At 36.4% G+C, this 12023-nt stretch overlaps 1 protein-coding gene across 1 annotated transcript in view; it reads left to right on the plus strand.

The window, feature by feature from the left end:
• The window catches only part of tnn (tenascin N), a 56727-nt gene extending 49453 nt beyond the window's left edge, over positions 1–7274 (plus strand). The window contains exons 9-15 of the mRNA XM_055201773.2: positions 218–348; positions 644–782; positions 3280–3431; positions 3642–3738; positions 3822–3986; positions 4078–4241; positions 6633–7274. Of these exons, the coding sequence (XP_055057748.2) occupies positions 218–348; positions 644–782; positions 3280–3431; positions 3642–3738; positions 3822–3986; positions 4078–4241; positions 6633–6758 (974 nt within the window). The 3' untranslated portion in view covers positions 6759–7274. The remainder of the gene's footprint in view (positions 1–217; positions 349–643; positions 783–3279; positions 3432–3641; positions 3739–3821; positions 3987–4077; positions 4242–6632) is intronic.
• The last annotated feature ends 4749 nt before the right edge of the window (positions 7275–12023 follow it).

Here is a 12023-nt window from a genome sequence, read left to right on the forward strand (position 1 = left end):
TCATCCCGAACGGCAATGAGGCCGAACGTGCACGAATCAATCATTTATCCAAATTAATTGCAATGCTAACCCCCTTGGTTGCATGAGGGATGGGTATTTTTCATCCATTAATATTTTCGAGAGTCATTAAGAACGAGCTGTATTCTCATGATCAGAGTCATTTCCAGATACATGCATAATGTCAGCCTCCATTGACTGACTGTTTACTTATCCACAGAGATCGATGCACCCAAGAACCTCAAAGCCATTGATGTTAAGACGGAGACGTCCACTATAACATGGAGCGCTCCTCAAGCCAGAATCGACGGCTACATACTGACATACAGGGCTGAGGATGGCACCACACAGGTTCGCTTTGCATGCACAAATGTCACCCTGCATGTGAAAACCCAGTTAAAGTCATAATGTAAAAAAATATAACCTTAATATATTTAATACTGACTGAGCAAGATTGAAATCAATGTGAATCATTAAGTGAAATCCAACTTTGATGATCCTGATCTGATATAGAGACCATGAGACTTTAACCTGGATTTTACAGATATATAGATACAGTTACAAACTTAAACACTTGGATAGTGATTCAGCAGCTTTTACATTTTACATTTGACATTTTGCTTTGCTTCTATTTCTTGTGTTTTAGACTGTGGAGAGAAAGTTGACCGCAGGGGATACTCGGTTTGCTCTCTCTGGCCTTGCAATGGGCAAAAAGTACATTGTTACCATTATTGCCTATAGGGGCTCAAAGAGGAGCAAAATAGTGGAGACAGTATTTAGCACAGGTAATGTATGCTCATATGCTTGAGTATGTGACGTGTAACTCTTGAAACCTTTATAAAGCAAAGTGCACTTAACAAAGTATGCCTTTTGATTAGAAAAAGCGGTAACCCTTTACTACAAGATTGTATTTGTTAACATTAGAAAATGCATTAGCTAACACAAACTAAAAATTAACAATATAGTTTTTTTGTATTTATTAATCTGTTAATGTTACGTAATGCAAATACAATTGTTTATATTTTTGCACTTACATTTTAAGTTCAATCAACTAGGACTTACAAATCATCTTGACAAGCAATGAGTTGTTGTAACTTTTTAAATAAAGTTGAATTTGTTTTAGTTACTTAATTTCATAAGTTACAGCATCTCATCATACATTTAAAAGGACTTTTTGCATTAAAGGACAAGTTCGGTATTTTACACTTAAAGTCCTGTTTTCAGATTGTTTATGATGAACTAGAACGGTTTTGACTGAAAATTGGACATATGATGCTGGCCCAAGAATTTTCGGGTGTTTGTTGTGTCGCCTCCCGCCTCTACAATAGTTGCACTGGAACAATCCTTTCTAAAATGCATGAAACATTCGTTTACAAAGACGTGAAACTCAGGGAGTGGTCAGGGGTGTTCACTGATATGCTCACACAAAAATCGCTGCAAAAGATGCTTTCCAACAGGTTTTATCGCAGTTTTTGTCCAACTCCATTGACTTGTATTAGATGTGCTATGAGGTACGGTATTACTCCGCCGCCGGGAACGGAAATGGAGTTGTTTGTATTCTTGCAATTGGCAAAGGTGGATTATCGCCACCAACTGGGCTGGAGTGTCTATTATTCAAGCTCTCAACAGAAGAATATACAGGTGTGAGGCGTTTGGTGTTTTAGTGAATGCTAAAACACCTGTTGGAAAGCATCTTTTGCAGCGATTTTTGTGTGAGCATATCAGTGAACACCCCTGACCACTCGCTGAGTTTCACGTCTTTGTAAACGAAAGTTTAATGCATTTTAGGAAGGATTGTTCCAGTGCACCTATAAACCCATTGTAGAGGTGTGAGGTGAAACGCAAACACCCGAAAATTCTCAGGGCAGCCGCATATGTCGAAATTTCAGTCAAAACCGTTCTATTTCATCATAAACAATCTGAAAACAGGACTTTAAGTGTAAAATACCGAACTTGTCCTTTAATGCAAAATGATTTTTTACAGTGATGTAGAGGTCTTCTCGGGTCCAAAGAAATGACCCGAATCACTTTTTATCCGAAACTGAGGTGCATAAATATATATTTTTAAAGGAATCCCCATCCCGAGACAAACTCGAGAAAATTTGACCCGTGTCCAACCCGACCAAGTGGCAATTTATTTAACCCAACTGGACCCGAATGTAAACAACACTGACTGACGTGTGTGCAGTCTGCAGCCCTGCATGCAGCAGTCAGACAGAAAAAAAACCTGGTGGCCTCACAACCAATTTGGCCGGCTGCTCCAATTATTATCATTTGTTGTCTGATGACAACACCAAATTAACCTCTAAAATGTGCATTAAAAATTGACAGACAGGTCTGCCTCAATGAAAATTAACCTACCGCCAGCCACACAATGTCGCAAGCGCTCTTGGCAAACAGAGAAGGGGTTGGAAAAGGACTCGTGAGATAGTTCGGGTCTTCTCTGGTCCGTTCGTTAAAACACATTCAGTGGGGCCGGTGACTTCTTTTTTTTGAGGGTGCTCGATGCGAAGTTCGTCACAAGATGTATGAAGCCCCTCATGTGTGGTTTGTAATTTCAAAATATGTGTTCGCGCGTCGAGTGATCCTATGTGCACCACGTGTCTTGTCAAAATAAGTGACTTCTTGAGACGCGCCCAAAGGGTTTATGATAAAAGAGACGCTCGCATTTCCCAGATACTTGTATAATCTCGTGCGTAATCAGAGTTTAATGTTAAGGGAGTGTCTTGCGTGTATTTTGTGAACGTGAGCATCTCTTTTATCATAAACGGTTTTGACGCGTGTGCAGCAGGCACTTCTTTTGACAAGACACGTGAAGCACATTCACATGCCGCAACAAACACATATTTTGCAACACACATGACACTCCGAACACTTATTTTGAATTTGCGCCCCTCGGATGAGCAGTCATGAGTCGCAACTGAACACATTCATAAAATACCTGAGACACGATGCCCGTAATATATCCGAGGCACACGTGAAACTGTAAGACACGAACACGCACGGGTTGGACATCGAATTTTTGGATCTACTGTAAGTGGACCCGTGATGACCTTTACAGTAATGGGCTTTAACTAATGCTAGGATTATTAAATGCTGTAGAAGTATTGTTCATTGTTAGTTAGCTAATGCATTCACTTGTTGTTAATGTTAACAAATACAACCTTCATTTAAAAACGTGACTGAAAAGCAAGAAATGAAGCAGCTGATTGTGTTTTTTGCAATGCTTTATTAAAATAAATGTATTTATCATAACTTTTATCCTTTTGCTGCCATTTATAGTTGGCCTGTCCTACCCGTTCCCCATGGACTGCACTCAGATTATGAAGAATGGAAACCTGGAGAGTGGAGTGTATACGATCTACGTTAATAACAACCGTAGTAAAACCATGCAGGTGTACTGTGACATGACGACCGATGGTGGCGGCTGGATTGTGAGTGTGCCATCATTTTTTCCTGGCAAAGTATTTCATTGACTTCATATATAATGGATGGTGTGTTATTGGCTATAAAAAGAGTAATGGAGTTTCTCTCACGAGTGTTTCCAAGATAAATCATTCTTCCTGATGTTTTTTTTTTTTTTGTTATATTTGTACAATACATGAGTATTATCTCTAAAAGCGTATTGCTTTTATGAACCACAGGTGTTTCAGAGAAGAAACACTGGCAAATTAGAATTCATGAGACGTTGGAGAGAGTATACGAAAGGCTTCGGAGAACTGACAGAGGAATTCTGGCTCGGTATGTCCCAACGTGTGCTTATTGAAACATTTAACACTCTCACAAATCTTCATTTGAGCTGTCATGATTTCTTTGTTGGCCAGGCCTGGAAAAGATTCACGAGCTGACCAACACTACCACGCAGTACGAGGCGCGTTTCGACGTCGGCTTTGGATCCGATCGGGTTTTTGCAGTCTACGATAACTTCAAAGTAGCATCGTCCAAACAGAAATTCAAGCTTACCATTGGCAAATACAGAGGAAATGCTGGTGGGTTTGATTATGTGATGCGATAATTCTGTTTCAGGTTATTTTATAAGCAGGTTCAAGTGATGATATTGACCTACATTATTTTATACAGGTGATGCTATGACTTATCACCAGGGAGGACTTTTCTCCACAGTTGATTCAGACAATGACATCGCACTTGGAAACTGTGCTTTGACTCACCAAGGAGCCTGGTGGTATAAAAACTGCCACCTGGCCAACCTAAACGGCAAATTTGGGGACAACAGACACAGCATGGTAAGCTATGAAGCACACGGTGATTTCTCATGAGGTGAATTTTATTTGATGTAATGAAAGGGAGTGACCAGCAGAGGGAGGTCTTAAATTGCAACTCTGAAGAGAATCCGAAGCCAAACCACAAGAGGAATAACCCAATATTTCAAAAGAAAAGCTGTGCCCTGAATCTATCAGATCTCATAAGTTTCTCAATTTAGACAATACTTTCAGGTTGGCTGGAGATTCCTGTTTCCTTTAGAATCCGTCTGTCTGTGAGGTTAGCAGGTATTTGTAAAGGTGTTTCTTTTTGTGTGGAAAACCATGAAGGACTGAAAATGTGCTTTTGAACCCCTTCAGACCCGGCGTCCACTGGAATGGTCATAACATATAACAAACCAATAAAAATGCTGATCAACCAATTAAAATAAGGCACACTGATTAAACACCTGAAAAACCAGGTCTGAAGGGGTTAAACTTGAAACACTTCGGTGCATTCAGATCGATTTAAATTTCCTCTCTTTTACATCACTCTCTTTTAATTTCCAAATTAAAGGGATAATTTGGGATTAAGTTTATAAACATTGCAACGTCTCCGGGTGGGCGGGGCTTAGCTGGAGGCAAAAAGAGCAGCGGAGGCAATGTTGGCAAGCGTAGGCTAGCACGTTTTAGGATGGGTTTATTAAACATGGATGCAGAAGAAGGTTCGGAACTGTCCGAATATGTAGAGTTATGATTCTGCGGGACCGTGACAGCTATTTTTGTTAAATTAACTCTCGTGATTTTAACCAGGTTTTGGATATTTCCTAGACAACATTTGAATTACTTTCCAGTGGTTTGGGGAATTTTTTCAAGACTTTTTGTCTAATGTAACCTATCGCTGGGCTAGCTATGATTAGCAATGTGGATTATTTTAAGAGACCATTCAAAGGTTGGCACACACATCTATCGCTGTATGTTTGTTTAACATTTAAGCTAAACAATAGCGCTGAAGGTTGGCGACTTTTCACCTATAAAACAGAAACTTGCTGATTTGTACTAGATAAAACAACACACCAGTACATATGCATAGATTAATTACCTGATATAAAGTGTGCACTGCAAACACGAGCATTATTTATGATCGACAGTATTGCATTTAACCACAATTGTCTTCTTGATTTCTATGAAGGAATGTCTGCCGGTATCCTGTAAAACTTTAGTTTTGAACTAAAATTGCTATTCCTTCTATTCTGGCAGCCAAAAACACAAGAAGACGACATTTTAAAGTCAAAACCTCAAACTTTTAGCCTGCCTGCTATGAGTTCTTACTTATTTTTTGCCTCCAGCTAGAGCGGTGACGTCACAGTGACGTAGGCGATTAAGGTGTCTATTTATTCTGTTGAACACAAAAGCAGATATTTCCGAAGATATCACAGTCAACTGTGTGGTTACCATCATTTTCCAAAATATCTTCTATTGTTTTCAAGAAACTCCTACAGGTTCAGAACAACATGAGTGTTATTGACTGATGACAGAAATTTTATTTTTGGCCGAACTTTCCCTTTAAATTTGTAATGTGCTTTTTTAATAAAACACCAATTATTATAGTTTCCAAATATTAAAGACCCACCAAAGTACCTTGAAATGTGAAACTGTTTGATGCATTGGTGTAAATTCGAACGAAACAGGAAGTTAGGGTGGGACTTTTAAGGATATAATAAACTATATAACTATAAACTAGTGTAGTCCAAAACAGTAACAAAATTCACATTTAGAAGATTTAAGCATTAAAAAACAACAACAACAACAACATTGATTTCTATGACTCCATTCTGCCCTTCACATTCTTATCAGATACCAGACTGTGAGGTAAACTAAACACTATTAGCTATTTTAAGGCTGAAATTTTCATACCAAAAGTAAAAAAAATAAAAAATAACATTTTTACATTTTTTTTCTATGCAGAATATCTATTTCTTGAAACTGGCATGAAGTTACAACCCCATATCAGATGAAACCCTTTCTGTCAGAAGTGCCACTCAGTTGATAACAACTGATAACAAAATTATAAAAAAACTAGTCAAAAGATTAATCGCGATTAATCGCATATATATATATATATATATATATATATACAGTATATATATATATATATATATATATATATATATATATATATATATATATATATATATATATATATATATATATATATATATTGTGTGTATATATATATATATGCGATTAATCACGATTAATATATATATATATATATATATATATATATATATATATATACATAATATTTACACACAGCACACACACAAATGTTATGTAAACAAAATCTTTTGACAGCCCTAAAAAGACAATTCTTTTTTTTAATATTTCTTACTAATTTTTTAAAATTCATGTCTTACTATTCTTTTTATTCAGGGAGTAAACTGGGAACCATGGAAGGGTCACCTGCAGTCTCTTGACTTCACCGAAATTAAGATCCGGCCCGTAGGAGCAGGAAGCAGAAATAAGAGATCTCTGAAGAGGAGGGTATCTGTGTATTAACAATCACTCCACTTAACTAAGTAAAACAGGTTGTAAAAAACAATATTACTCATGTCAACAAATCAAATAACAAAATAGTTTGGAATTGGGGTCCATTTCAGGGAAGCCACTTTGTAGATTCAATGCTGTGGAATTATTGAAATGTGTCTAACATTTTAAATTTAGTATATATATAAATATAAAGAACAATGCAATGCAGTGGTATTTTGAACCCACATGTAAGTGAAGATGATATGTATAATGATCTTCACAGAACTTATTTTTTTATTGTATAACACAATGTTTTGCACCTAAAAGACTTTGTACTGTATGATGCATTTCTTTCATAAATTTAATATTTTTACACTTTTAATCCATCAGCTGACAACCTTAATAGATTGTAATGGTTAATATATGTTAAGCTATAAAGTCTTCTTTCTGGATGTGTACTTGTGTAGTTTTACTATACTTCCTGACTCTGACACAAAATTAAGTGTCACATGTTTTCACAGAAATAAAACGTTTTTTGAGTTGAAATCTTTGCATTAAAATCGATGATTGGCTCTTCCGCTGAAATCTCTCTCGATGGGAAATTATGAAAAATTACACTTCTTTGTATTGCATTATATTTAGCCACGTCGACGTCAGCGGTAGAAAGGTTGCTCAATATTTTTAACAGCACCCCTTCCTCAGATTAAGCAGCAATGAAAGATTGAATCACGCAGAGAAAATAACTGTTCTTGAAGAGGAAACTGACATCAGACGATATAACAGACTCAGCAGGAGCAGTACTCTATTGAATCATATAAGTCTCCAGACATCTGGCTCGAAGTCTTTTAAAAAGCCAAACTGGCATATCCTGTGGGCAAACTGTATGCCAAAGAAGTGATGTTTTGGTGGGTTTTAGATTTAGGGAAGCTAAAGGCTCATTCAAGGGTAAAACATCCTTTTGATTTGATTTTCTCCCAAAACAATAAATAGCAACAAAACAGAGCAGTACTTCTCTAAACACGTTTATGTTGATATTTACTGTGATTTTTTTGTTCATAATTCTAAAGTATGTAATGAAATGACAAAATTTGATTTGATCTGACAATCTGATCAATATTTAATAATAAAATGATCATTATTGGACACATCATGTGAAATCAAGGCTATATAAGTTTTATAATCTTTGACATTGGAGCATTAAAGTTTGATTTTTAGTACACCTCAAATCACAAAAAATGACTTTTCACAGACAGAGTCAAACTCATTTGGGACCAACAAAACAGAAAAAATCTTAGTTTTTAATCTTTATTCATGTTTTTTACAAAACCCCCAATAGGCCTAGTTCAAAACTACATCCAAAACATATTGGACATCACTCTTTTCAAAACTGCAATGTGTTTAGCCTGCAGCTCAGTCTCTCTTCTCTTTCATCCATGGCTGAATCACTGTTTTCAATGGGGTTTGTTATATTTCCTCATCTCCCTCCCCTGCTACATTACTGTGAGTCGGAGCATGAGACAAAACAAGGTCTGTTTGGGTGGAGAGAGCACTGTGGTTGTGTTCTCACCATCAGCCGCGATTTTCCCATACACCTCCTTTGCTCTGCCTACTAACACCATGAGCTGTTAGGTGATGGAAACTTGCAGTAATAGGGTGTGTCCATAGCAGAAAAACTTCACTTAGTCATTAATTCCTCTTTTTTTCAATAGAAAGATACAACAGATGAGTTACACCATCCTTAAAGCGATACTCCAGCCAAAAATCACCCTCAAGCAATCTGAGACACATATGTCCATCATCTTCTAGATAAAATCATCCGGAGCCACTTCAATAAATGTCCTTGCTTTTCCAAGTATTTAAAACCAGGATCAAGAAACAACTCCTGACCCCAAAGCCCCAAAAAGTCCATCAACACTTTGCAGAAGTAATCCACATGGGGTTAATAAAGGTCTTTGGGTGTTTGATGCAATATTGTGGGAACATTATTAAAGGAATATTCCATTTTCTTAAAATAAAAATCCAGATAATTTACTCACCACCATGTCATCCAAAATGTTGATGTCTTTCTTTGTTCAGTTGAGAAGAAATTATGTTTTTTGAGGAAAACACTGCAGGATTTTTCTCATTTTAATGGACTTTAATAGAGCCCAACATTTAAAACTTAACTCAACACTTAACAGTTTTTTTCAACGGAGTTTCAAAGAACTATAAACGATCCCAAATGAGGCATAAGGGTCTTATCTAGCGAAATGATTGTCATTTTTGACAAGAAAAATAAAACATATCCACTTTTGGGGCACAACTTCTCGTCTAGATCCGGTCGTGATGCGCCAGCGTGACCCCACCAATACGTCATGATGTCAAGAGGTCACAGAGGACGAACGCGAAACTCCGCCCCAGTGTTTACAAGTGATTGAAAGAGGACCGTTCCTACGTTGTTGTATGTCAACTGATACTAATTAATGTCTTTGTGGCAGTTTATTGTTTACAATGGTCCGCAAATGTGCGTTTTATATATGTAACACGTGACCTCCCTACGTCACTGCGCATTTACGTTAGGTCGCGCTGGACCGGATCTGGACGGGAGGTTGTGGTTTGGAAGTGGATATTTTTTATTTTTCTTGTCAAAAATGACAATCGTTTCGCTAGATAAGACCCTAATGCCTCGTTTGGGATCGTTTATAGTCCTTTAAAACTCAGTTGAAAAAAAACTGTTACGTGTTGAGTTAAGTATTAAATGTTGGGCTCTATTAAAGTCCATTAAAATGAGAAAAATCCTGCAATGTTTTCCTCAAAAAACATAATTTCTTCTCGACTGAACAAAGAAAGACATCAACATTTTGTATGACATGGTGAGTAAATTATCTGGATTTTTCTTTTAAGAAAATGGAATATTCCTTTAAGAGTTTGGTATCAAAACACGATAAACGACATTTAAAAAAGTATGAAGAGTGTCGTTGCAAAGCGATATAAATAAATTTTTTAAACATTTTTGTCAAAACATGTTTATTATTATGTTATCATGTTATTATTTTGTTTTATGGTGCTACTTAGCTGTATTTTTTAAGTTATGAAGGTTTAAATCAAAACAAACCAACTGCAGTTGAATTGGCTATATGCCCAGCTGCACCACCTCCCGAACCCCAGCCGGCCCCCTATTTCCTGTCCGCCATTATTGGACAAACTGATTAATCCAGGTGTGTCTGATTATTGTTGTTGTGACTACTGATGTCAGGCACACCTGGATTAATCAATCCGTCCAACAATGGCAGACAGGAAACAAGGAGCTGGCTGAAGTTCAGGAAGTAGTGCAGCTGGGCATAACAAGATTTCTGAAAAAAAAACGGAGTTATCTCATTTTGCAACGAAACTCTACTGATTTTGGCGGTAACTATATATGAAGTGTATCTGGTCAGTACTAAAAAGTAAATTCTTTATTTTACGCAAAATTCGATATCCGCCGTGTTATTCTGTCATCTTTTATCCCTTTTTCCAAAACGTGATATGCCAGTCCTCCTTCTCTGCAGAATGCAATAAATCTGCTTAACCAATCACAGCACACCATTCCTCACAATGTAAACAGCAATGGTGGCGTGTTGAATACATACAGAATCCTAGTTTTCCACATCTTGTACTTCGTGATCAACAAACAAACAAAAACAAAATAGTAATTTTGATGGCATTGATAAGCCTGTGGTGGTTTTCTGTGGCGGGGAAGAAACGTAAGCCATTAAAATCTAATTGAGAGGCACTCAGGTGAAGGAAAAATGCTGGCTGTTGCTTGTTCTCCCGACAGCATCAAGCTTTTGTCATGCTAATAGATTGACCCCAGAGGATCTTATGAAAAACTTTACATTCTTTTACAAAAAAAGTCAACAGAAATCGAGCAGGATCAAAACATTTTACAGTACAACTGGTCGCTGTCAAAAAAGTTCAGTGACGACGTCCCAAGGATGACAACAGCAATGACAGTGTTCTTAATATGACAAAGTAAATGTTTTGACTAATGCCATTAATGTTTATTTGTTAATCAGTGTATACCACTAGTCAACTAAATTAATATAACATGGCAAAGATGAATGCACATTTATATATTGATTCAAGAGATTTATAGCATTTTAAAAATAAAAACTTTCATTTGCATTTTGTGAAAAAAAGTCAGTTTTTATAATAAATCTTTAAAATCAAATAATGAATTAGAATTTTTAATGTTATTATAACCTAAAGATGCTATGTGAACGTTTGTAACAGAAAATAGTGGTTTTCATTTTGTCACTTTCTTGCTATAGAAAGCACGTTTTTACCCAGTCTAAATGGATTTATTGCGTTTTGGAACCAAACTCTTTATATCCATATTTTAAACTGTATAAACTAAAATAACTAGCTTCTGGTAACAACGCACGTGATTCATGAGAGTCACTGTGCAATGTACCCATGGCAACAAACACTCACTACGCTAAAACTCTTGCATGAATTGCGTAAGTCTAAGATGATGTTGTAACCGGAAGCTATAGTTATTACAGTTTATAAAGATTAAAATATGTATTTTTTCTTACCTAATAGCATCGATTACCCACAGAAGATCTTCATTAACCCATTGGAGGCGTGTGGATGACCTGTGAAGGATGGATGCACTTTTTTGGGGTTTAAAGTCAAAACTTGTTCCCTGATCCCTGTTTTCTAACATTATAAAGCTTGAAAGAACAAGAACATTTACAAAAATAACTCCTAATTTGTTCGTCTAAAAGATAATTGACATATAGTACTGTAGAAAAGTCTTAGGCCACCACCACCAGACTTGTTGTTTTAGAATTTTTAATGTCCATCTATATTTATTTTTCAATCTATTTTATTAAGATACAGAAAATACAGGAAATATGTACAAAATAATCATAATTTTTAGGCATCGTCAGTGTTTAGTGTGACGTCTCTTGGCACTAAACACATTTTGAGCGTTTTTGAAGTAAAAATTTGAGGGTTTAAATAAAAATTTTATTTTATTTAGGTTTAAGAGATCCTGCAGTTTCCTGCTATTGCTCAAGTGGAAGGGGAGTTTACCCTAAAAGTTTACATTTTTATACAGTTTTTAATACTACATACACATTCCCTGTATTTTCTGGATGTATTCTTTAAAGAGACTGAGAAACAATTATATACTGTATGATCACTATAACATGCAAATATATGCAAAATATCCAAAAACAACAAATCTAATTCTGGCTTGGCGGCCTAAAGGGGATCGCACACCGGCCGCGCCGCGTCGTGTCGCGCCTAGGAGAACTCGGAGGTATTGTA

Source organism: Misgurnus anguillicaudatus, chromosome 2 (genome assembly GCF_027580225.2).
Source record: "Misgurnus anguillicaudatus chromosome 2, ASM2758022v2, whole genome shotgun sequence".
NCBI lineage: Eukaryota > Metazoa > Chordata > Actinopteri > Cypriniformes > Cobitidae > Misgurnus > Misgurnus anguillicaudatus.